This window comes from Rhincodon typus, chromosome 14, assembly GCF_021869965.1.
Source record: "Rhincodon typus isolate 14 chromosome 14, sRhiTyp1.1, whole genome shotgun sequence".
In the NCBI taxonomy this organism is placed as follows: Eukaryota; Metazoa; Chordata; class Chondrichthyes; order Orectolobiformes; family Rhincodontidae; genus Rhincodon; species Rhincodon typus.
This window is the reverse complement of record NC_063345.1, coordinates 38127563-38154309: the sequence shown is the minus strand read 5'-3', so window position 1 is coordinate 38154309 and position 26747 is coordinate 38127563. Positions and strand designations below refer to the sequence as shown.

The 26747-nt window shown below is 39.8% G+C and overlaps 1 protein-coding gene across 1 annotated transcript; it reads left to right on the top strand.

Annotated features, from left to right (window-relative positions):
• On the top strand, positions 1-24127 carry prps1b (phosphoribosyl pyrophosphate synthetase 1B). Its single transcript, XM_048604927.1, has 6 exons — positions 1-181; positions 2886-2984; positions 10809-10933; positions 16129-16302; positions 18486-18645; positions 21459-24127. Exons 1-6 carry the CDS (start codon positions 77-79, stop codon positions 21549-21551), a joined length of 756 nt encoding a protein of 251 aa, XP_048460884.1. The 5' UTR covers positions 1-76; the 3' UTR covers positions 21552-24127.
• Positions 24128-26747: the final 2620 nt, after the last annotated feature.

Here is a 26747-nt window from a genome sequence, read left to right as displayed (position 1 = left end):
GGAGATTGGTGAGAGCGTGCGGGGTGAAGATGTTTACATTGTACAGAGTGGTTGCGGAGAAATCAATGATAATTTGATGGAGTTACTCATCATGATTAATGCCTGCAAAATTGCCTCGGCCTGCCGTGTCACTGCAGTCATACCCTGCTTTCCTTATGCCAGGCAAGACAAGAAGGACAAGGTAAGATCTATACTCTGAATTAAAAGTACTTTCAGTTCATAATAAGTGATTATTTAGGGTTAGCATGAAACTAGCATGAGAATTTTAAATAGGAGCTGATGAGGGAAAAAGGAGTAATGAGAGTTAAAAAGGACAAGTATGAATGGATGACTAAAACTTGGTGTAGCATACTGCCAGCAGAATTCAGGCTGGATTGGTTTTGGGGGAACAAGGAAGTGCTATTTGACCAGCTGCTACGTATCATTAGCATACATGTGGAATCTGACAAATGCAGCATATATAAATGAGGACGATACAAAGGATAAAAGAGTGATATGCCTGGGACCAGATGGATTTCAACCTAGGGTTTAAAAAGAAATAGGGAAGATCATCGTAGAAATCCTAAATATATTCTTCAAAAGTTCTTGATTTGGGAACTGTTCCTTCACACTGCATAATTTTACAACCTCCAATATTTAAGAAAGGTGTTAGGAAAACTATGGAATTTTAGACCAATTAGCTTAAAATCCTGTGTCAGGAAATTACAAGCCTATAATTCAGAATATGATGAATCAGATTGAGTATTTAGAAGAGTTGACTGAAATATTAGAAAGGGAATGTCCATGGATGTTCATCATGAACTTGCAGGAGCCATTTGTTAAAGCTCAGCATATGTGATTGTTAGCCAAATGTTGAAGCAAGTTTAAAATAAATTATTAACCTGGTTAGAAACTTGATTGAAAGGCAGGAGAAGGAAATGGAGGTAATGGGCAAGTAGAACAATTTGCAAGATGCAACTGTTGGTGTCTTTTCAAGGATCTGCGTAGGAAATATAACTATTTACTGTGGTCACTATTCGTTTAAACAATGGATGGAATGCCTCTTATACAGATTTTCAATGACACAATGATGGCTGATCTGTATTCGTACCAAAAACGTTTAGATATAGTGAACAAGTACAGAAAACAATTTTAAAAGTTCATGAATGCAGACTTTTAATCTTAATCTGATTTCTAAAATGCTACAGTACAGTACAGATCTTCGCCAAAACTTTGAATGTTAAGCAGAGGCTTGGGGACCGCTTTGCAGAACACCTATGCTCAGTTCGCACTAAACAACTGCACCTCCTAGTTGCGAACCATTTCAACTCCCCCCTCCCATTCCTCAGACGACATGTCCATCCTGGGCCTCCTGCAGTGCCACAACGATGCTACCCGAAGGTTGCAGGAACAGCAACTCCTATTCCGCTTGGGAACCCTGCAGCCCAATGGTATCAATGTGGACTTCACAAGCTTCAAAATCTCCCCTCCCCCTACCGCATCCCAAAACCAGCCCAGCTCGTCCCCGCCTCCCTAACCTGTCCTTCCTCCCACCTATCCCCTCCTCCCACCTCAAGCCCCACCCCCATCTCCTACCTACTAACCTCGTCCCGCCCCCTTGACCTGTCCGTCCTCCCTGGACTGACCTATCTCTTCCCTACCCCTCCACCTACACTCGCCTTTACTGGCTCCATCCCCGCCTCTTTGACCTGTCTGTCTCCTCTCCACCTATCTTCTCCTCTATCCATCTTCTATCCGCCTCCCCCTCTCTCCCTATTTATTTCAGAACCCCCTTCCCCTCCCCCATTTCTGAAGAAGGGTCTAGGCCCGAAATGTCAGCCTTCCTGCTCCTCTGATGCTGCTTGGCCTGCTGTGTTCATCCAGCTCTACACCTTGTTATCTCAGATTCTGCAGTTCCTACTATCTCTGAATGCTACAGTACAGCTGGGTAGAAATCCTATTTTAGCTGTGGACAGTACTGGCAGACATTACCAGGAGCAAGCAGGTCTGAGCATCAAATGTTAAGAAAGCTGTGTTGACCTTCAATTGAAAGCACTGTAGATTTACCAGAATGACACTCGTACTCCAGGGTTAAGATACAAGGTGAAGTTAAAACAAGCTAGAATTGTATTCCTTGATTTGATTGAAGTATTCACAGTAAAAGGGGAACAGATTGCTTGGATTGTGAGAAACAACTTCTGGTCATTGGTGAATCTAACACAAAGGACCATAATTATTCAAACCGTTCAGGAGTGGAATAGGAAACAGTTTTCCACACAAAGCTAGTAGAATTTTGAGACTTTGTTTTTCAAAAAGAACTTTTGTAGCCAAATATCATAAGGCATATGGGCAATTGCAAGTTGGTCAGTAATCAGCCTTATTTCCATTAAATGATGAGGCATAAGGGTCTCGAACTCCAAAAGTAACTACACAAGGTGAAGAAAAGCCTCTGATGATGCTCTTGTCTACAGTTAGATAGTTAAAGGTGGAATACAACATGGTTTGTACCATTTGAGCCGTATAGTGGAAGACAGGCTTTGGGGGAGAATGACATAGCTATCGTGTAAAAAAGTGCATGGCATGGGCGGTGAAGTAGCTTTTTTCCCTTTTCATAGCAATATACTCCTAAGGTTTTAACTATTTTTCTCAGTCATGGTAAAACTTTGAGGTTACCAATTGGTATAAGACTCCCAATAATGGCACTTACAGTTGAACAGGAAACTAAAATAAACTTTCTTTATAATTTCTTGAGAATGTTGTAATGAAATATCTAAAACATACACTTTATGAAATAAATGCCAAAAATATTTTTGGATAGGATGTTTAAAACATATCAAAATTGTTTTTGCAATTTGTATACCAGTGCCTGAGATTTGATTATAATACTCAATTGGTCTTGCTTTCAGAGTCGAGCTCCTATTTCAGCAAAATTGGTTGCTAACATGCTGTCTGTGGCTGGGGCAGATCACATTATCACCATGGATCTGCATGCATCTCAAATACAGGTGAGAAGCTCTGCTATATTTGGATAGATGGGTACATTTTTTTTATTGGGACAATATGGGTATAAAATGCATCTAGTTTTCTAAAACTATTCGATTTTATTGCAGTTTTCTTTTCACAGCAACAAACTAATGTCACAACTCAATGTGCTTATCAGTGAGTACAATATTGTATTACTAATGATGTTTCAGGACCAAAGCAGAGAGTTAAAATTAATGATCTAAAATCTTGCACAAAGTCTTGAAACTCGCTGAAGCAAATCTTATTATTTTACTTTCCAATTAAAGGTAATCATACAGAAATAAATAAATAAATAAATATTAAACTACCTATATAAAACCTGTAAATCACCATTGCTACAATTCTGCATAACCTCATTTAGTAGTGTTAAAGGACAGTGACCAGGTTCTTTTATGTTGAGTCTGTCCAAGAATAATTTTTATAAACATCAGTGGTAACAGGCCAATGTTCCTCCATTTGAAAACATAAGACATAAGAGGAGTAAACAGTTTGGCCCCTCAAGCCTGCACCATGAACCTAAAACATCTAATGTTGGCCTCAACCTCTCTGCCACTGAATTTTGACAAACACCAATTTTCCTTTCACAAAAAAACAGAATGACTCTGTCTCATTAAATTATGATTTTCTATATGCTTTTTCTATTTTCTATTGTTTGTTTAATAATGTCATTACAAAATTGCTGAAATTTGTGTCTCTTTCCCTGCTTTGTGTCTCCCTCTCATTATGATTAAGAGCATTACACTTGCAGTTTACCAATCTACTGCGACCTTTCCAGAATCTAGAGAATGTTCAAAGCTTTACTAGCTGTGCTTCCAATATATCTCTGCAGCCAGTTCTTTTAAGACACTGGTATATAGGTTATCTGATCCATGGAACTGGATGGCCATTGGTCCCATTAATTAACCTAGCTTTTTTTTCTACAGGTAAAATAATTAATATGTGTCTTCTTTCCTTTTGTCCTTTTGATATTCCACTATATTTGAAAAGCTATTAGTGTCTTCAAAGTTACTTTCTCTTTCAGTGCAGACTCTTGGTACCATTTGGTTTTGTATTTCTTGTAACTTTATGTTCTGTTTACCACTCTTTTAATCATTATTTCTGTAAAATTTGGAAAGCATTGATTTTATGGTTTACTACAAACCCTTGCAACATTATATGCCTTTTTGTTCAATTTTGTCTTTGTTCCGCAGTAGAACCTTGAATGGTTACCATGGTTTTCTTCTGTATTACCTTATCAACACGTTTAACAAAAACAGAAGTTGCTGGAAAAGCTCAGCAGTATCTGGCAGAACATATCACGGTTAATGTTTCAGGCTTGGTGACCCTTCCTCAGAACTCTGCCGAAAGGCAAGATTAGTTTGACCTTGGCCCGGAAGATTAATATATATTTAAGATCAGCTTGAGTGAAAATTAGAAATAACATGAGAGAGAAGTATACGGAGGGACCTAGTGTGTAGGCCCCCTAACGATAGCTACATTATAGGATAGAGTATAAATCAAGAAATACTAGGGGCTTATACAACTGTACAGAAAAATAATGCACAATTTCATATAGAGTGACTTAATCAAGCTGATAAAGTCAGTCCGGAGGGAGAGCTTAGACAGTGCGTTAGAGAAAATATCCTGAGTAATATGTTATGGAACAAATTATGGCACAACATATTTAAGATCTGATTAGGGGTTATCAAACAGGATCAATTCTGTTCTGAAAAAGGGTTACCGGACCCGAAACGTGAACCCTGATTTTTTTTCTTCACAAGCTGCCAGATCTGCTGAGCTTTTCCAGCAACTTCTGTTCTTGTTCCTGATTTACAGCATCTGCAGTTCTTTTGGTTTTTATTAACATGTTTTCACAGCCTAATTTAACCAACTCATTCCTTTTTAATTGCCTTTATATGAGTTTTTAAATCTTTAATGTTAGACCCAGATTTCTCACTCTAGCACTGAATGTGAAATTCATCATGTTATGGTCACTTTTGCCTAGAGAATCCTTTGAGAATATTAATTGTTCTTGTTTCATTACAGCTAATCAGATCTTAAATATACTGTGCCATAGTTTGTTTAGTAAGACATTACTCAGGATATTTTCTCTAACACATTGTCTAAGCTCTCCCTCAAGGCTGACTATCAGTTTGATTAAGTCACTCTATGTGAAATTGTCCATTATTTTTCAGTACAGTTGAGTAAGCCTCTAGTATTTCTTGATTTATACTCCGTCCTATAATGTAGCTATAATTAGGGGACCTTCACACTAGGTCCCTCCTTATGCTTCTCTCCTATGTTATTTCTAATTTTCACTCAAGCTGATCCTAGATATATATTAATCTTCCAGGCCAAGGTCAAATTAATCTTGTCCTTTGGCAATTAAGCTAACTAGCTACTCTTCCAAAATGTCAAATACCATTGAACATTGGTAACTTTTCAACTCCAGCAATGTAATTGTTACCTAATCATCCCCATCTAATTGTGCCATCAGTTTACCTCGTCACAAATGCTGTGTTATAAATATGAAAGCACAGTAAAAACAATGTGTTTTGTTCCTTTCTGTCAGATTCTTGATTATCATCATCCATATCATTTCCCTGCCCTATTACCTTGCCTTTATCTTTACATTTTATAATTTCTCTTCACCTAAGCCCAACAAACGTGCAACTGTCCCCATCTCTCTTCTCTCCACCCTATTAAGTTTAAATTGATTCATGTGTTGTCCATCCCAGTGGTATCTCTCACTGTTTCCCCGGACAGGTGCCAGTGCCCCATGAATTTAAATCCTATATTCCCACAGAAACCTTTGAGCCATGCATTCAACTTTGACCTTATTTGCCCTATACCTGGTTGCTCTTTTCTCAGATTTGTTTATCTTGGGGACTAAGTTCAAAAAAAATACACCACTCTCTTTTTCTTAATTCTGTCTGTGGCCTTGGTACCCGTGTGGACCATGATATTCAAGTCTTTCCTTTTACCTCAAGTTCCTCTTTAACCCCAAGGAGATGACGCTAACCTTGCAGTGGGCAGGCAGTATGGTTTTCAGGACTCACTCTTCTCAGCTTCAGAGAAGGATATCTATTCCCCCTAATATGTCCCCTAGCTCGGCTGCATACTTTGTCACTGCCCCACTTCAGTAGCTTCTTGTACCACATTGCTGTTGGGTAATTACTAGGCTGAGGCTCCTCCAGTGTTAAATTCTGCATCCTTATACCTACCTCATTCCTGAACACCTTCCTGTCTCTGATTAGGGACTACATCTCAAGTGCTGAACCTAAAGGGGCTGGAACAAAGCATCCAGATAGTTTTTCTCTGATACATGTCTGAAGCTTGAACTTAAGTTTATCCACTCTAAACTATTATTATCTTGACCTGCAAACATTTGCTATAGATGTTTTGGATCACTGGTGTCCATCATCTTACTCGTTCTCCTGCTGCAAAACATCTGTCCAAACTATGTCATCTCTATTGTATTTCGTTTAAACTTGAAAGCGGAATTAGTTTGAAGTATCACTCTGATCCATATTAAAAATAAATAAAAATTTGTTTAGTTTAACGAATTTAGTTATACACCCTGGTCTATAGTCTTAATTTAATCCTTTTGATTTTTTTTTTTGCGTATTCGAAGGATGTGGGCTTTGCTGGTTGGGCTAGTATTTATTATGCATCCCTAACTGCTGTCGGGAAAGTGGCGTTGAGCTGCTGCCTTGAATCACTGCAGTCGATTTGGTGTCTGTAGACTCAAAATGACGTTAAGGGAGGGAGTTCCAGGATTTTGATCCAGCAATAATCAGGGAAATAGTGATACATTTCAAGTCAGGATGGTGAGTGGCTTGGAGGAGAATTTGTATGCAATGGTATTCCTATGTAACAGATTACAAGAGATAATCCTCAGTTTAGGACAGGACATACCAATACTGTCATGGACAGATAGCATCTGCAGCAGGCGGATTGGTAAGCATGCTGTTCACGTTCTTGTTTGCTACCTCAACAGTTACGTATTTTATGTGTGATTGGAGTATCAATTCAGAACAGGTTTTAGGGTGTCAGGAGGTGACTATTTGCTTCATGATTCTTACCCTTTGATCTGTTGTTGTGGCCAATGTTTTACTAAACAATGGTTTACTTTAGTGTCAATGGTAGGTCCCAAGAAGTTGATAATGAGGACTTCAGCAGTGGTAATGCCATTGAATGTCATTGGGTAATGGTTAGTTTTTTTTTAATAGGGATGGTCATTACCTGACACTTGTGTGGTGTGAATGTTACTTGTCACTTTTCAGCACAAATCTGGATATTGTCCGGGTCTTGCTGCATTTGGACATGGACTGTTTCAGTGTCTGAGGATTCCTGAACATTGTGTAGCCATCAGCAAACATTGCAATTTCTGACCTTATGATAGAAGGAAGGTCATGATGAAGCGGCTGGAGATGGTTGGGCCTAGGACACTAGCCTCAGGAAATCCTGCAACAATGTTTTAGAGCTGACATGACTGACTTCCAATAATCATGGCAATCATCTTTTGTGCTATGTACGAATCCAGTCAGTGGAGAGATTCCCATTGGCTGTGGTTCTACTAAGATTCCTTGATGCTCAACTCAGTAAAATGGTGCCTTAATGTTGAATTCTATCACTCTTGCTTCATTTTTAGGAATTCAGCACTTTAATCCATGTTTGTCCAAGGTTGTAATGAGATCAGGAGCTGAGTGGCTCTGGCTGAACCCAAACTTAAATGTAAGTTTATTGCTAAGTAAGTGCCGCTTGATGGCAGTGTTGATGACACCTCCTATCGCTTAACTGATGATGGAAAGTAGACTATTGGGGTTTGTCCTTTTTATATACAGGATGAACCTAGGCAGTTTTCTACATTGCTGGATAAATGTTGTAGCTGTAGTGCTTGGCCAAGGGCGCAGCTAGTCCTGAAGCAGAAGTCTTCAGTACTATTTCTGGAATATTGTCAGTCCCCAAACCTCTGCAGTATCGAGTGCTTGCAACTGCTTCTTGATATCAATGGAATAATTGAATTAGCTGAAGAGAGGCTAGCACGTGTGATGCTCGGGAGCTTCAGTAGTTTTTGCACTGATATGTTGGGTTGCCCCATCATTTGACGATGTGGATATTCAGGAAGCAGTCACTGACAGTGCTTTGTGGATGCCCAGACTTGAATTATTGGATGTTTTTGTGAAGTCTACCCAATTTAGCATGGTGGTAGTGTAACAAATTACAGGAGATAATCCTCAGTTTAGGACAGGACATACCAATACTGTCATGGACAGATAGCATCTGCAGCAGGCAGATTGGTTAGCATGCTGTTCACTTTCTTGTTTGCTACCTCAACAGTTACGTCTTTTATGACTTGACCAGCTCGGTGAGTAGTGGTGCTATCAAGCCACTCTTAGTGGTGAACATTGTACTCTGGGTGAGGCATTTTACATTGAGTTTTGCCATCGTCGACGCTTCCCAGAAGTACTCGAGCATGGAATACTGAGGGGGTGCAGTAGGTGGTAATTGGCAGAAGATTGCCTTGCCCATGTTTGACTTACTGGTCTATAGTCAACATTGAGAATTCTCTGCACTCGCTTATGAATGCAACTTTTTGTTTCCGGTGCCTAGGTTGATGTTGGGTGATCTGTTCAGTTTTGGTCCTTTGAGGAACAAAAACAGAAGTTGCTGGAAAAGCTCAGCGGGTCTGGCAGTAACTGTAAAGAATAAAAATCAAAAGTTAACATTTTGGGTCCAGTGACCCTTCCTCAGAATTGATGGTAGCTAGGAAAATATCTGTTTAGGTACAGAAGATAGGAAGTAAATGGTAGGATAAAGGATAGAGCCCAAAGCAAGAGAAGAGCAGTTGAATAAACAAAGGAGTTGATAACGATCTGGCTAGGAGGGTGAATAGCTGTTAATGGGGACTGTTAGTGACTAACAACAGGTAGTGTGTAATGGCAGGCTGTGTGACAACAAGGCCTGGTGTATGGGTTAGGGAACTAGGACATGGGAGAGTTTAGGCCCTAAAATCATTGAACTTGATATTGAGTCCGGAAGGCTGCAGAGTCCCCAAGTGGAAAATGAGGTATTGTTCATCTAGCTTGCACTGAGCTTCACTGGAATGCTGCAGCAAGCCTGAGACAGAGATGTTGGCCAGGGAACAGGATGGTGTGTTAAAGTGGCAGGCAACTGGAAGCTAGGTCTATTTTGCAAGCAGAACTTAGGTGTTCTGCGAAGTGTCACCCAGTCAATGCTTCGTTTTCCCTAATGTAGAGGAGACCACATTATGAGCAGCGAAAGCAGTAGACTAGTTTCTGGGAAGTGCAAGTGAAGTGTTGCTTCACATGGAAGGTATGTTTGGGCCCTTGGATAGTGGGGAGGGAGGAGGTAAATGGGCAGGTGTTACACCTTTGCCTGTTGCAGGGGAAGGTGCTGTGGGTGTTGTTGGTGAAGAAAGAGTGGACCAGGGTGTCCCAGCGGCAATGATTCCTGCTGAAAGCAGACAAGCGAGTGGAGGGGAATGTGTGTCTGGTAGTGGCATCTTGCTGGAGGTGGCAGAAATGCCGTCTGATTATCTTTTGGATGTGGATGCTGGTGGGATAGTAAATAAGGACATGGGTGAATCCTATCACTGTTGCAGGATGGAAGAGGGGTTTGAGGGCAGAAATGCAGGAGCTGGTCAGACCTGGTTTAGGGCCCTGTCAACAACAGTGCTGGGGAATCCTTGGTTGAGGAAGAAGGTGGACATTTTGGAGGCTCCTTTGAGACCTTTGTAACACTTTAATACAACTGAGTAGCTTGTTAAGCTGTTTGAGGTCAGTTGAGTGTCAACCAAGTTGATGTGGTTGACTGTTCTGAGGAAGGGTCACCGGACCCGAAACGTTAACTCTGTTTTCTCCTCCACAGATGCTGCCAGACCTGCTGAGCTTTTCCAGCAACTTTGTTTTCGTTTCTGATTTACAGCATCTGCAGTTCTTTCGGTTTGAATTTTTGAGATGATTGTTAATGGTTTCACAGTCATCATTAGATATTTTAATTCCATCATCTTTTTAATTGAGCTCTAATTACACCATCTGCTGTGATGGGATTTTTATCTAAGGCCCAAAAGCATTGCCTGCGTGTCTGGATCTCTGGTAGAGCAGCAATACGCCACTACACCGTCGATTCCGATGATAAAATCAAGTACACCTCACTATACTTGTCAAACTCTAGTGCAATCTAATAAAATCTGCGATTGGTTTGTGTGCTTACTGTTTTAATTATTCTGATTTGTAGTTTGTAACCTTCTGTCTACTGTTCCTAGGTCTTGTAGTTTTCTAAGTCAGTGTGCTGTTTTGAGAAGAAAATAAAATCTCACCAAACAATTGCTTACTTTCTTTCCTGTGATGTCAAACTTTGAGTATATTCCCCTTTCTTTCGAGCTGCTTTTAAATGCTCTACTTTCTTAATGTGTTCTGCTGATCTGCCATTGCTGGTTGTTCCTGCACAAGTTTTATATATTCTAATCTTCCAGTGATCAGGACTAGAATGTGTACATAGTGCATGGGGAATTGAATGCCCCAGACAGTTATCACAAAGTGGAAGAGGAGTGACCAACACCCATAACCCAGTGTGGATCTGTATTTTTTTTAGAACTGGAGAAATTTGGAACATTTTAAGTAGAATGACAACTGTGTGTCATTATGATTTTTTTTTGTCAATTTATTATTATGTCATGCCAGTTAACACTTTTTATGGAAGTATCTTGCATGTTTTCTCTAATTACAGGATTAAAAACTTCCTAGTCCCTGTTGTATATGCTTGTATTACACCAAATTCCATTGACTCTTGTCCCACAGGGTTTCTTTGATATCCCAGTAGATAACTTGTATGCTGAACCAGCAGTACTAAAGTGGATTAAGGAGAATATTCCAGAATGGAAAAATGGCATCATAGTGTCTCCAGACGCTGGCGGAGCCAAAAGGTAGGTGGTCAGAAGATTGCAAAAGATAAAATTACAGGTAGAACTTTCAACATTGAGGAGTGTAAAATTCTCAGTATCAGAACAGTGTGATTAATTATACATCCCTTTGTGGTTTCCTTGCCATTGTGGAAAGGATTCTCTTTGACATTAACGGGGAAGTATCAAACAACAACAGAACATGTTGGAGAAACTCGGGTGGTCTGGCAGCATCCATGGAAAGAAAGACAGTTAATATTTCAAGTCCGATGGCCCGTCATCAGAATGCATGTGCAGCCCTTTGTTTTATGTTAACACTAACCAACCCTTGTTTTAATTTAATATTGCTTTTCATTAAATTTTATATTGAATGTAACTGTTTGCAGCTTTATCCTCTTTTAAAGGAATCTTGAACTAAGGTGGCTCAGTTTTAAGAGCTTTTGAACTAGTTTTGAAATTAATTAAATAGAAAGGTTAAGTTCATGTTTTGTTGTAATTGTAGTCTTCGTGCCCTTTAAACTTTTCTTAAAAAGACATCTGGTCAACAAGTCTGGAAAACTTGTCAATGTTCCACCAAAATTGAATTGCAGGACCATTTTCGTGCTACAATAATAATTCTCTCCTAAATTCAGAAAAGCTACTGACTAATCACAATAGATTTGCATTTCAGTTGTATGATGTGAATATTTCTTCAAGCGAATGTGGTCATATGCTTATTTAGGCTGGGAAACATACTGGTCATTCTGTAATGTCTTTATATTTTAGAAAGGCAGTCAGATGGAGCCCTTAGACAATAAGAAATAGGAACAGGAGTTAGGCCATTTAGCCCATCTAACCTGCTCCATCATTCAGTAGGGTCATGGCTGATCTTGACATTTCTCACATCCACTTTCCTGCCTTTTCCCCATAACCCTTGATTCCCCTACTCATCAAGAATCTATCTCACCATTAAACATACATAAGGATTCTGTTCCTACAACTGTGTGTGTGGCAAGATATTTCAAAGATTCTTTAGCTTCTGAGAAAAGAAGTTCTTCATCTCAAATTTAAATTGGTACCCCATAATTCTGAGACTACACCCTCTGGTCCTAGACCTTCCCATGAGGGGAAACATCTTATCAACATTTACCCTGTCAAGTCCCTTAAGAATCCTATATGTTTCAATGAGGTCACCTCTTGCTCTTCTAAACTCCAGCGAGTAGAGTCGCAACCTATTTAACCTTTGGTCATAAGACAATTCCTTTAAACCAGGGATCATCCTAGGCAGCCTTTTCTGAACCACCTGCAATGAAATCATATCTTTCATTAAATAAAGGAACCAAAACTGTTCACAGTACTCCAAATGTGGTCTCTCCAGCATCTTCTACAATTGCAGTAAGACTTACCTACTCTTCTACTGTCCACCCCCACGCCCCCAAATTAACAGCCAGCATTCCATTAGCTGCTTTGATTACCCTGCTGCTCGCATATGCTAGCTCTCTGTGTTTCGTGATAAATAGCCCCAAGTGCGCTCTCTTTCAAAATGAACAGCTTGACATTTTCCCCCATTATATTCCATTTACCAACTTTTTGCCCACATAACCACTCAGTATCTCTGTATAAACTGTTTGTATTCTCGCAACCAGCCTTGTCACCTATTTTTGTGTCGTCTGCAAATTTCATCTGAGGGACAGGATTTGCATGCTTTCGGAAGGGCAAGGACTGATTCTGGATAGTCAACACGGCTTTGTGCATGGAAAATCACGTCTCTTACTTGATTGAGTTTTTTTTCAGTTAGTTCAAGATTCCTTTAAAACAGGATAAAGCTGCAAACAGTTACATTCAATATAAAATTTAATGAAAAGCAATATTAAACTAAAACAAGGGTTGGTTAGTGTTAACATAAAACAAAGGGCTGCACATGCATTCTTTTTTTTTTGAAGAAATGACAGAGAAGATTGAATAAAAGTAAAGCAGTAGACATTGTATTTATGGACTTCAGCAAGGCGTTTGACAACATTCTGCACGATAGACTTTAGCAAGGTTACATCACATAGAATCCAGGGCGAGCTAACCAATTGTTTACAAAATTGGCTTGAAGGTAGGAGACAGAGGATGGTGGTGGAGTATTGTTTATCAGACTGGAGGCCTATGACCAGTAGTGTACCGCAAAGATTGGTGCTCGTTCCACTAGTTTTCATCATTTATGTAAATGATTTGGATGTGAGCATAAGAGGTATGGTTCTTAAGTTTTCAGATGACACCAAAATTGGTGGTGTAGTGGACAGTAGGCTATCTCGGAATAAAACAAGACCTTGATCAGATGAGCCAATCTACTGAGGAGTAGCAGGTGGAGTTTAATTTAAATCAATGTGATGTGTTGCATTTTGGTAAGGCAAATTAGGGCAAGACTTTTACACTGAATGGGGCGTGTTGCTGAACAAAGAAAGAGACCTAAGGGTGCAGGTGAATAGTTCCTTGAAAGTGGAATTGCAGGTTGACAGGGTGGTGAAGAAGGCATTTGGCACGCTTGCCTTCATTGATCAGAACAGTGAATATAGGAGTTGGGATGTCATGTTGTGGCTTGCAGGACATTGATTAGGCCACTTGTAGAATACTGCGTTCAGTTCTGGTCTCCCTTCTATAGCAAAGATGTTGCTAAACTTGAAATGGTTCGGAAAAGATTTACAAGGATGTTGCCAGGATTGGAGAGTTTGAGCTATGGGGAGAGGCTGAATAGGCTGGGGCTTTTTCTCTGCCCCAACTGTTGGAGGCTGAGGAGTGACCTTGGAGGTTAATAAAATCGTAAGGGCCATGAGAAGGGTGAATAGCCAAGGTCTTTTTGCCAGGGTAGGGGAGTCCAAAACTAGTGGGCATAGATTTAAGGTGAAAGGAAAAAGATTTAAAATGCACCTGAGGGGCAGCTTTTTCACACAGATGGTGCTGTATGTATGGAACAGGCTGCCAGATGAAGTGGTGGAGGCTGGTACAATTGCAACATTTAAAAAGCATCTGGATAGTTACATGAATGGGAAGGGTTTAGAGGGATATGGGCCAAATGCTGGCAAATGAGACTCGATCAGTTTAGGATATCTGATCGACACGGACAAGTTGGACCAAGAGGTCTGTTTCCGTGGTGTCTAGTTCTATGACTCTGTAAGTCATTAATTATATATTGTAAAGAGTTGCAGTCCCAGCAATTATCCCTGTGGAGCTCTATTGTCAACCTGAAGAACCCCTTATCCCCGCTTGCTGTTTTCTTTACTCTGAAATGTTTATTGGGCAGTAAATTGTATGTAAAAGAACAGTTCAGAATCATGTTTTTCCAGACTATTAGTGAAAGATCCTTTCATCTTTTGATCTTCGATGTTTGAAGACCTAATTATTGACTCAATTATCTCTCTTTCATCCAATCTCACTCCTTTATTCGACAGACAATAATTATAGGATCATGAGAAATAGGAGCAGGAGAAGGCCATTTGGTCTATTGAGGCTGCTCTGCCATTCAGTAAAATTATAGCTAACCTGGTCGTAGCCTTAACTCCACTTTACTGCCTGATTTCTTCATATCCCTTGAGTTCCTCGGGAGTCAAAAATCTGTCTGACTTATCCTTTGAATATATTCAATCAGCTAGACTGCTAAAGAAGAGAATTCCACTGATTAATGTGCTTGGAGAGAATATTCAGCAGGTCTGGCAGCATCTATGCAGGGAAATCCGGGCTAACATTTCGGGTCGAGTGGCCCTTCCTCAGAACAGGAAGGTTCCTGATTGCGCAATCTTCTACCCATTCTACCTTGCTTGTTGGAAGAGATACGGTGTTGAATAGTACATTTGTTGGATAATCCTGAGTGCTCATAGAAACACACCAACAAATAATGGGAGTATACTGCGGAGAGTTGTGCCCCCTCAGTCTGTCACACAAACCAGCCTTCCATAATCCATCTATACTTCCCAATCAAAGACCCCCTCCCACCCAGGTTATACTCTCTTCCAACCTCTTCTGTCAGGCAGAAAATATAAAATTTTGAATACATGTACAAACTCTTTTAAGAACAGCTTCTTCCCCACTGTCATCAGACTTTTAAACAGGCCTGCCAAATGTTAATTTTGACTTTTCTGTCTGCACCTTCTCTGCCACTGTACTCTGCACTCTGTTTTGCTACCCTGATGCATTTTGTATGGTATAGCACACGAAGCAACACTTTTCACTGTATCTCAGTACGTTTGACAACAATAAATCTAAGTCAAACTCAAAAACTGAAGTCTCTGTGGGGTGCACTTGTGTGTACCAGAAGCTACATATGTTTATACATAGGGCCTTGTCTTTGTCAACAAAAAGACCACGTACAGACTGCACCTGTTTCAAATCAGCAAAATGGATAATCGCCATTCACTGGTTCATTTCTCAGACAGTGTCCTGATCAGTCGTCATTAATTGGTGCATTCGCCATGGCAATGCCTTTACAAATCAGAGTTCAGTGGCCAACCAGTCGACACTCTCCTCATGCAGTGCAAGTTTTGGTTTTCCCCTTGAGTTAGTATTTTTGCAAACTGTCCTGATGGGTGTATGACAAAAAGCTTGGACAAAATGTCTTTTTCAGTAATGCTCAACCACTGTACAAGCAGACCATTATCTATATAGCCCTTTAGTAATGTATCATAGCACTTTCCTAATGGTAGATGTTAGACTGTCTAACCCACAGTTTTCTGTATTCTTCCTTTCTTGAAGTTAGGTGTTAAATTTGCAATTTTCAAATCAGCCAGGGCTGTGGCCTTTTCATTTCAGCCATGACAAGCCTGTGTTTTTAAATTCTGACTGCTAACTGAATTTGTTTTCTCACATTGTAACATCACTGCTCATTTTCTTTACATCAAATAATAAACAAATTTTAGCGTCCTTGTTCCACAGTTTTTTGAATAGTGTGAAGTCAGCCCAAATTTTAAACAAAGCAGAGTCATCAAGCCTGACTTGTTAGTGAGGGTCTCTGTATTAAATTTACAGTCCAGTTGCATGACTTCTGTTTTCCCAGTGCTTATTCTTTCAAGCCATTCCTAAATTATACCAACATTCGTATCCAATTATTATGATAACCAGGAATTTGAAGGCTGGGTGAGGGCAAAAAGCCATAAAGATGTAGTATTCATAACTTGTTCATAGTTTGTACGTGTTCTGTCATTTAAGCAAGGCAGAGCACATGCACATCAAATGTATTCTGTTTTCTCCTTTTTTGCTTTTAGAGTTACATCTATTGCTGATCGGCTGAATGTAGATTTCGCACTGATTCATAAAGAGCGTAAAAAAGCCAATGAAGTTGACCGAATGGTTCTGGTTGGTGATGTGAAGGACCGCGTAGCAATCCTTGTTGATGATATGGCCGATACTTGTGGTACAATTTGCCATGCTGCAGACAAGTGAGTTGCTGAATTGCAGAACCTAAAAGAACACCTCTTATAGCAACCTCACCTTTAAAGGAAACAAACTCCCCTTTTTTTAAATGTGCTTGTTGCACTAACAATATCAATCTCATCTTTGATCTGTTTCTGTTTTGTAGCAGTGTTCACAAAGACAGCCTTTAATTACTCTAAACAAGTGATCTCCATTTCAGCACTTCTGTTGTGATTATTAATGAGACAAATTTTCTGCCAATTGCCACTTCGGCCCATTTTTATGAAATTTCTGGGAGAAGATTCTGATCAGGGTTCCTTCAAAACTGTGGACCCGTATTTCAATTCTGACAGATGTCAGGGAAAGGCAAACCATGCCCCCTTTTCACAAGACTCAGCTGTCATTTTCTGAAATGTAAAGGTCTTGACAGCTGCTGTCAAATAACAATTACCTAAGGTAACTGTGATATTATGGTGCCAGCTGCCAAGTGGGAAGTGGGCAGGATGCAGTTTGCAGGGGGCTAGGCAAGTGATGCATTGCTTAAGGTAGGTATGGGTGGGGTAGGAGAAATCGGGTCCAGGGCAGGGTAGGCATTGGGGGTCACGTTGGGTCCAGCAGAGTGCTGGGGCAGTTGGGTTGGATCCAATTCAGCCATTGGAAGGTGGATCCAATAACATTGGAATGTTCCAGGGGCAGGGAGGTGATCTTTGGTCTGGTCCAGTACAGTCTGGTGCCAGGTCCAATGTTGTGAAGGAGTAGAGTGTCTGTTCTGGCCCAGAGGCCAAGGGAGGGGTGTTGGGCCAGAGTTTGGAGGAGATGTACTTGTGGGTCTGAGGTAAGTATGAGGTCTGCTGACTAGCACCTTAATAGCAAATAGTAACTAGTTGCTTAATTTTGTCAGAACCGTTTGAATTATCTGCTATTAAATGGAGACTTCCAGAGCATTTGGGAACTCCCAATGGAATCCTCAATTTCCCAGGCAATTCCTTCCGAGTATGCTGCAATGGGAATTCACAGGGGCACCGTGCACATCTCCCATTTATGCTGGAATAAAGACTGTCTGGCTGTCAGAAAATTAGGCCAATATTTGAAGGTGTACTTGCAGTGAGCAACTTCCTTTGACTGTAATACAGGAGATATATTGTAACAGCACTGCAAATATTGTTTTGAGCTGCCCAGCTAACTTGCATAGCAATAGTTCTGCAAATAATGTACTGTAGGTAGGTGAGCCTACACCTTCCCTTTTAACTTGAAGGTCTGATCTGAACTTGAAGTGGAGAAAATGGTCAAGGCTTGCAAGTCTGTATATCCCCATTATTCTTTAAGTTTTCTTGTGCTACTGGTAACTTAGAAACATTAGAATCCTATTCCCTTCAAGTAAAATCAATATGTATAAGTATTATTACTTTGACTTCCAAACTGCACCCACCATGTTGATTTTTCAGGAGTACATTCCCGTGTAAGCCAATGATCAATTCCTCCTGCAGTTGACCTCTTAAGTTGCTGTCCTGTTTGCAAATTCCTCCTACTTTTGATGCAACATATAACATGAAAGTGGTCCATTGAGAAATATTCTATTTTACCACCATCATCAAGAATAGACCTTCACTGTAATTAAACTATTCTTAGAATTAGTATTTCCAGGGTGCACACCCACACATCCTAGAAGTTGCAGTTTGTTTGTTTTCATATGCTGTTTACAAATCTACAGTGTGGCCAAAACAAATCATTTAAGTCTTAGGTTGACATGGACCCATTGTGTAGTCTGATTTGCCTTTAATATATTCGAGTGCCTTCACTGCATTGTTTCATTTTGAAGTTTTTTAAAGTTGGTTCCAAAGTCCTATAGAATGCTGGGAAGCAAACTATGGCCAATTTCTGACAAATTTCCTCAATAAACAGCCTCTTTTCTTTTTGTTCCCACTACTGTCAGTTGAACTTAATTTCAGTATTCTTCTCAAGACTGGCTATAGTGCTGATCTGTAAAACTCAGTAATTTGAGTTGCTTTGGTTTGAGAAGTAGGAGAGAAGCATAGACTTAGGTTGTTTAAAAGTAATGAGTAACTTAATTGAACTCTCCAATGTTCTGTTTAATTTGTAATTGTGCATGTTTTTCCAAGCAGTTACTGACACATCAAAAATTAGAAATGAAATGCTGCAGTTGGTGAGAGGAAAGGAGCTTAGTTTTTGATTTATCTGTGCATCATAGGCTACTTTCTGCTGGAGCAACCAAAGTCTATGCAATCCTCACACACGGAATCTTCTCTGGTCCTGCTATCTCCCGTATCAACAATGCCTGTTTTGAAGCAGTGGTGGTCACCAACACAATACCTCAAGAGGATAAGATGAAACATTGTCCCAAAATACAGGTATGTTAAGAATGAGCTTTTCTGCAACAGGGAGGAACTCTGATGCAGTATCAAGAGAAAATTCCCTTCGTACTTCCCTTAAAACTGTTTTGGAACAGAGTTTGAAGCTTATTTTCCAGTCATTCTTTGTCTGATTTTTGGCCAATAGTAGCATTTATCTATGGAAGTATTCTAGTTTATATAGCTGAGTATTTTCCTCTATTTGCTGCAGGAGGGTGGTCATCAACTATTGTATTCACCTTTGAAATAAAGGAAGAACTGTTTATGATACGCAAATATTTATAGAATCCTATCAAAGTGAAAAAACAACTGCTGGAACAACTGGTATTTTTAATGCTAATGTTTTCTAAATTTGTAGGTAGCATTAAATTGGGAGGATTAAGTAACACTGAGAAGAAGTAGAGTGAATGACAAGAGATCATGCTGAGACTGAGAGCTGCAGAAGAACCAGAACTGGGAATTAAACATTGCAGGGAATAAGTTATTTGCAAAAGAGAGGGAAAACTGGAAATTTAGAGTAACATGTTGCCACAAACAAGACTAAAATACAATTTGTGGACATGGATAACGAATCAGTAACAACAATAGTGGAAGTGAGGTTGAGGAATAAATATACAGACAAATTAGGGAATAGAGTAAAGAATATTAAATAATCATAGTGGATTTTAGCTACCTATTGTATCGATGGACAGAGGAAATGGATTTCCTACTATGTGCGCAGGTCTTCTTTCTAGCCTAATGGATTGAAGCATTTGCAATCATCTTTAGCCAGATGTGCCTGGTGAATGATCCATTTCAGCCTCCTGCTGAGGTCCCCAGAATCACAGAAGCCAGTCTTCAGCCAAACCATTTGTTGCACATAATATCAAGAAACAGCTGTAGTCACTTGATACTGCAAAGGTTATGGGCCCTGACAATGTTATAGCTGTAGTATTGAAGCATTGTGCTCCTGAACAAGCTACAGACTTGGCCAAGCTGTTCTAATATAGCTACAGTATTGGTATCTACGTGACAATGTAGAAGACTGTCCTAGTCACCCTGATCCCACAGCGAGGCAAGTATAGTCTGACCATTCAGCACCTAATCAGTCCACTGTCTGTTATTAGCAAGGTGCTTTAAGGTGTTGTCGATCAAGTGCTAGCACTGCTCAACAAAAACCAGTGCTCTGTTTTGGTTCTGCCACAGCCATTCGGCTCCTGATTTAAATGCAGCCTTGGATCAAAAATTGACAGAAGAGCTAAATTTCAGAACAGAAATGAGTAGCTGCCATTTCAGATTAACAATGTGGCGTGCGTCATTAAGGAATCCTAGCAAAATTGGAGCCAATGGGGAATTGGGGGGTGCTTTTACCTGGCTGTGGTCAATACTGCTGGCTGGTTCTTAAAAAGATAATATGAAGGGGTGACCCAGTAGTAGTAGCTTTTTAAAATTACCAAAGATTTTATTAGAGTAAATGCAGGCCCTGATTTTCTTTCTCAAGTCAGGTACACAAAGGTGAGAGTGAACTTGATCTTCAAAAGACTTTCCATCTGCAGTTTGGTGGGCGTGATGTAGTGGCAGTGTGTGGATTTGAATTCTGGCAAGGTGCCCTGTGAAGAGGGACCCTCTCCATCATGGCAAAAATAAAATCTACAGAGACTTTATTTAAGGGGAAGAGCAAAACTAGAGGCTGTCAGTATAAATCGCCAAGAAATCGTAAACTAAATTCATAAGCGTTTTTGCACACAGTCGTGAATGCAGATCCTGCTCCTATTGGAATGGTCAAAGTAAACCATGTAAATGCATTTAAGGGGAAGCTATCTACTCCTAGGAGGAAGGATTAGAGAGAGATACTGATAAATGAGAAAGAATGGGAAGAAACTTGACCGAACGTAACTAATGATGTGGTCAGTTTCTGTGCCGTACATTCTATATATCATATGCTTCCTGATCTGCTTCAACCTAATTATTGATGGTTGGCTGCCAAGATTCAAGCTTTATGTCACATTGGCTACGGCAGTTGTCTTGAAACAGATCCCAAAGTGAAATATCACTTGGTGTCAATGTGCACTATGTTCACAAGATTGAGCCTCTCTGCGTTCAGGATGTGACTTTATGCAGTTGCTTCATCCAGAATCAGGCCCTAATGTGACCCTGTGCTAAGTATTGCAGAAGTGCGAATTTCCTTTTTAAGCAATTCAATGAAGTATTCCATATTTTAAAGGAAATGGTCCAAAGGAATATGTTGGAAGAGAAAATATTGGGGAGGAAATTCCAGACCATTGCACTCAGCAATTAGAGATATTGTCATCAATTTCTGCTCAGTTTGCTTCACGCCTAGCCTTTCACTCCTTTTCTTTCTGCCTATTCCTCCTTCTGTTACCCTACATTTCAAGTTCCACAACAGCTTGTAAAAGCAGCAGGTAACTGCTTAGGAAAAACGATGTAAGAGAAAGGGCATTGAATAGTATTACATGGACAGCAGTTTGAGAGCTAGCATGGGTGTCATGGGCCAAATGACTCGAACTGTCCTGTAAAATTTGAATTTACTTTATTATTATGAGGATAAGTTACTAGCTACAATGAGAGCAGTATAAATTTCATGATGTAAATGCCATCAAATTGTAATAATGTAAAGCTTAATGTTGTATATTTACCCCCGACTCTTTTTCTCAAGATTGTCAAACTAGTGCAGTTCGTCTGAGTTGTATTTCAATTAACATAATGCCTGTTTCTGGTTTCTCACATAATTTGTAGTTGACTAAATTAAAAACTGATCCATCTGTATTCCAATACACAACACATTGAATTATCATTTTGTTTCTTTCTTTTAGGTTATTGATATCTCCATGATCCTTGCTGAAGCAATTCGAAGAACTCACAATGGAGAATCTGTCTCTTATCTGTTCAGCCATGTTCCATTGTAATATCTGTGCACTGCTGTTGCAGTACATGCTATTTTACCAAATTTGTTTTTTTTCCCCACTAGTCCTTCTGTTGCACCTGCCAAACCAAAAAGTTAAAAAGTATTCTTTGCTTCTGCTTCACATTGTGGTACACTTCTATCTGAACTGAAATTGAGTAGACATTTCAGTATGTTAGATGTTTCCAATTAAAAGCAGCAGCTATAATTGGGTTTAATATGTGTGAAACTTAACAAATTTTTTGATATATAGGGCTATATATATCTGGTATTTACCTTTAAAAAAAAAAGCCTAATTTTTTTTCCATATTCTGTGTTGCAATATTGATTGCTACATGTCTGCCACAGTGTAAGCTTGCCACTGTTTTACTTGGAGCAGGTTGTTACTAGGTGCTTACAAATATTTTGGCAAAACTGGAATAGAGCTGGTGTGTTAGGGAAAAATTAATGTATTAAATCATTTTTATTCCCTGCTTTTTCATGTTGTAAAATTTGTTTCTATCATTGCAACAGTACATTTAATCAAGTTCTGTATATTTTCCACCTGAAACAGCTCAACTGTATACTGATAGAGAAAGAACAGATTATTTTTGTCTTGGTTTTATGCTGTTTTATGCCTTACTAACTGTACAGTAATTTAATAGTTATGAATAATTCCACTAATGCATGGTACCAGTATGTTCCTTCTGAGTTGTACTTGGTTTGGATTGAGCTCTTTTCAGTCAGCAAGATGATGATTCAGCTGACTTTCCAAGAAACTTTAAATTAATTGGAACCTTACTGAATATAACTTTTTGAGGCAGTATATCTGCCCTTAAACCTGGATCTAAAACAGTTTCATTTAAAACCAAATGAACTTTTTTCTTATGGGAAATGAGTAGAGAATTGTACTTTATTTCCATCAAATTCAAATAACCTGGATAAACCAATACAGATTTAATCAGTGTTGCAATTTGATTTATTTGACATATTTCTTATTCTGCATACACATATATGAGCCATATATTTAAGAACAACAGTTGTGACCTCATGTAGTTGAGTTGCAACTCTTGAGTAGTTTTGTTCTCACTCTTGTGGGTGGATAGAAAGACACTAAATCTGTCCAATTGCTTGCACATAATCCAGAAGAGTAGTAAATTGATTTTGCCCCTAGTTTGATGGTTAACTATAATGCTGGTGTATATTTTTAGTAGTAATGTAACTTGGAAGAACTCATTTGAGTGAAATCTTGTTGAGAATATCTTGGAAATTTTTTTTAAAGGAGACTTGAAAAGTCATTTCTTAAGATGGACATGTGCAGAATTTTGAAGACTGCAACTGTGGTAATTATTCTGCAACTCCCCTTGCAAAGTTAGAAACCTGAGGAGATTATGTCATCCTGAAATGAACAGCTTTTTCCTTAATCTCTAAATATAGTGGAAATCTATAGGTATTGAAGCTGTAGAATGAACTTAACTTAGGTTTCCAGGTGTCTTTGCTCAAAAAGGCCAGGCTTAATCAGTACATTGAAGCTTTATAAAAAGAATTCACAGACATTGTCTCTGTTGGAATGCTGGTTCTGTTCTGGATGTTGCTGTTTGTTCAACAGCATCAAATGACATAAGGTTGTAGATGCTATTTCGTAAATGTTGCATGATTGAAAATGTTTTTTGGGAGTGTTAAAATGCTGGCTTGCACGCATGGGGACTAGCTTCCAACCAAGGATATAAACATTTTCATTTACCTACTGCTTGACTGTAATGTGAAATGAGACTCCTTTAAGCCACTTCTCAGTTGCCCAGAGCATACACAACGGGATTATTTTAGCCAGTTGGCACTCAGGCAGGTCATGGGGAAAACGTGGGAAGTCTCAGCTTTGTCCACGTGCAAATTTATGTTGTGACGTTGTGGAGTTGGGATTGCTAAATAAAATTCTACAAAAATTGCATTTCCAGAACTTGGTGAAACTTCTGTTTACTGTTTTAGATGAAATTGCACATCATTCCCCTACTGTGAATATGAGCAAGAAATTGAAATATTTTCTATATTTGTGCACACAGGGTTCACATTCATTGTTTATGTACTCATTTATTAAAACAACATTTGAATCACAGGGAGGGATAGGGAAGGGTTGTCCTGTGCATAATTCAATATTCTGGATGATATTGTTGCTCATTCTGGGCTTTGCTCCCAATTGACCCCAGTGTTTTGTATGTTTTGGACTAGCTAATGCTATTCTGAACTGTCTGTCTGGAGTGAGCAGTGGTAATTCATGGAAAATCTGATTTAGTGCCGTATAGAGCTACATTATCTCACATGAGCGAAATGTAGCTTTTGGGTTCTTTGGTTAAACATTGGATTGGAGTTGCCGTATATACACATACAATTCAAACATATGTCATGATCTGAGCATAAAAATGAATTTTTTTAAGGCTATCTTGATAAATTTGGTGTTGAACCCTGTACAGTTATATTGGGACAATTTTTACAAATTCAAGTCTGCAATTGTTACTCCATTTTTAGCTTGTTTTCTACAATATGGAGAAAAGCTGAAGAGCTTATGTTTGTTCAATCATGTGCTACAATAAATGTGTGATGTTCTGTTTGTCATGCAAGTGTTCTGATTTTCACTTTTACTGTGTTCATTGTCATAATGTAAAAAAAGCTACAATTTGATTTACCTTTTTTAAATGTTCTCTTCTGTCTTGCTCATGTGACATTTTGAGACATAATATCCTGAGCAGCAGTTCCCATTCAGTACCTTGACCAAGTTCTCATTTAGTAGTTTCAGCTTTCATAGTAAGTCTTACCACATTACCATTCATGGAAGATTTTTGTGCCTTCAACAAATTCCTTGGGCAAGAGTTCGTATGTGTCCTGAGTTTCTTACAATTCAGTTAGTTACTGTATACTCCATTAATCATAGAATCCCTACAGTGTGAAAACAGGCCCTTCGGCCCAACAAGTCCACACTGACCCTCTGAGTATCCCACCCAGATTCATCTTGCATAACCCACCTAATCTACACATCCCTGCTGAACACTTGGGCAATTTAGCATGGCCAGTCCACCTAGCCTGCACATCTTTAGACTGTGGGAGGAAACCCACGCAGACACGGGGAGAATGTGCAAACTCTACACAGTCAGTTGCCCAAGGATGGAATCGAACCTGGGTCCCAACTGCTGTGAGGCAGCAGTGCTAACCACTGGCAAATGTGGAGTTGCTTATTTTGGATGACAGAACAAAAGAGTATTATTTAAACTGAGAAAGCTATAACACAAAGGAACTTAGGGCATGAAGCAGAAAGCTAGTACACAAGTGCAGTTGGTGATTTTCTTTTTGTTCATGGGATGTGTGTGTAGCTGGTTATACCAGCATTTATTGCTGTAGGTCTGGAGTCCCATATAAGCCAGACCGGGTAAGAATGGCAGATTCCTTTCCCAAAGGACATTAATGAACTAAATGGGTTTTATCAGGAAGACAAGTGGAATGTTGGCCCTTCTTTCTAGGGGGTTAGAGGAGAGGAGGGAAGACTTGCAACTGTACAAGGTGCTGAAGAGACCACATCTGGAATATGTAAGCAGGTTTGGTCATCTTTCTTAAGATATTTCATCAGAGGCAGATCAGAGAAGTTCACTAGGACGATCCCAGAATGGAGGGATTGTCTTATGATGAAAGGTTTAACAGGTTGAGACTCATTGGAATGCAGAAGAATGAGAGGTGATCTGATTGAAATATGTAGGATTCTTTAATGGGCTTGATAGGGTAAATGCAGAGAAGATGTTTCCCCTCCTAGGAGAAATTAAGACCAGAGGGCATAGTCTCGGAATTAAGGGATGCCAACTTAAGACAGATGAGGGATTTCTTTTCACAGAGGGTTGAAAGTTTTTGAACACATGTTCTCACCATTCCTGTCAGACCCCAGTCCAACAACCATCCTTGCCCCACGCCACTCTAAGCCTCAAGCCCACTCCACATTGGCTGTCAGCTGCTCCAAGGTAGGTTTTCTTCAGGACTGCTTCCCCCATGGGAAGCCTCCAGGGCTTGCTAGCTCCTCCATTCTGCTCCAGATAAGTCCAAGTCATTACTTATTTAAAAACACTCAGAAAATGAAGAGAGAAAAAAGAAAAAGCAGAGGAGCTCCTGCTGGAATATTTTGGGAGGTGATGGCCTAGTGGTATCATCGCTGGACTGTTAAGCCAGAGACCTAGATAATGTTCTGGAGACCTGGGTTCAAATCCCACCATGTCAGATGGTGGAATTTGAATTCAATTTTTAAAAATCTGGAATTAAGAGTTTAATGACTGTAAATTCATTGATTGTTGGAAAAATCCATCTCGTTTACTAAGAATCTTTAGGGAAAGAAACTGCCATCCTTACTTGATCTGGCCTACACATGTTTCCAGATCCACAGCAATGTGGTTGACTCAACTGCCCTCTGGGCAATTAGGGATGCGCAATAAATGCTAAATAAAAACCAAAAGAACTGCAGCTGCTGTAAATCAGGAACAAAAACAAAGTTGCTGGATAAGTTCAGCAGGTCCGGCAGCATCTGTGAGGAAAGAGTTAACATTTTGGGTCCAGTGACCCTTCCTCAGAACTGATAGTGGCTGGGAAAATGTCAGTTTAAATGCAGAAAATAGCGAGTGGGTGGGGTAGGGAGTGAACGATAGGATAGAGCCTAAAGAGAGAGAAGAGCAGTTGGACAGACAGAGTTGACAACCATCAGGCTGGGAGGGTGAATAGTTGTTAATGGGGACTATTAGTGACTAATAACAGGTAGTGTGTAATGGCAGGCTACGTGGTAACAAGGCCTGGTGTGTGGGGTAGGGGGCTGGAACATGGGAGAGTTGAGGCCCTAAAATTATTGAATTTGATATTGAGTCTGGAGGGCTGCAGTGTCCCCAAGTGGAAAATGAGGTGTCCTTCTTCCAGCTTGCGTTGAGCTTTGCTGGAACACTGCAGCAAGCCAGAGACAGAGATGTTGGCCAGAGAACAGGGTGGCGTGTTAAAGTGGCAGGCAACAGGTAGTTCTGTTCGCAAAAAAATCCCTGAACCACCTGTTCAGAAATAGCAAGAACTTCTTTTTTCTGAAGAAGGGTCCCAACCCGAAACGTCAGCTTTCCTGCTCCTCTGATGCTGCCTGGCCTGCTGCGTTCCTCCAGCTCCACACTGTTATCTCTGAACTACCTGTTGCCTCTTTGTCTGTACAATTACTCTT

Coding starts and splice junctions, on each gene's coding strand:
- prps1b (XM_048604927.1), top strand. CDS start 77: ATGGAGTTACTCATCATGATTAATGCCTGCAAAATTGCCTCGGCCTGC. Junction 2,985..10,808: donor TGCATGCATCTCAAATACAG/GTGAGAAGCTCT, acceptor CTTGTCCCACAG/GGTTTCTTTGATATCCCAGT. Junction 16,303..18,485: donor ATTTGCCATGCTGCAGACAA/GTGAGTTGCTGA, acceptor TGTGCATCATAG/GCTACTTTCTGCTGGAGCAA.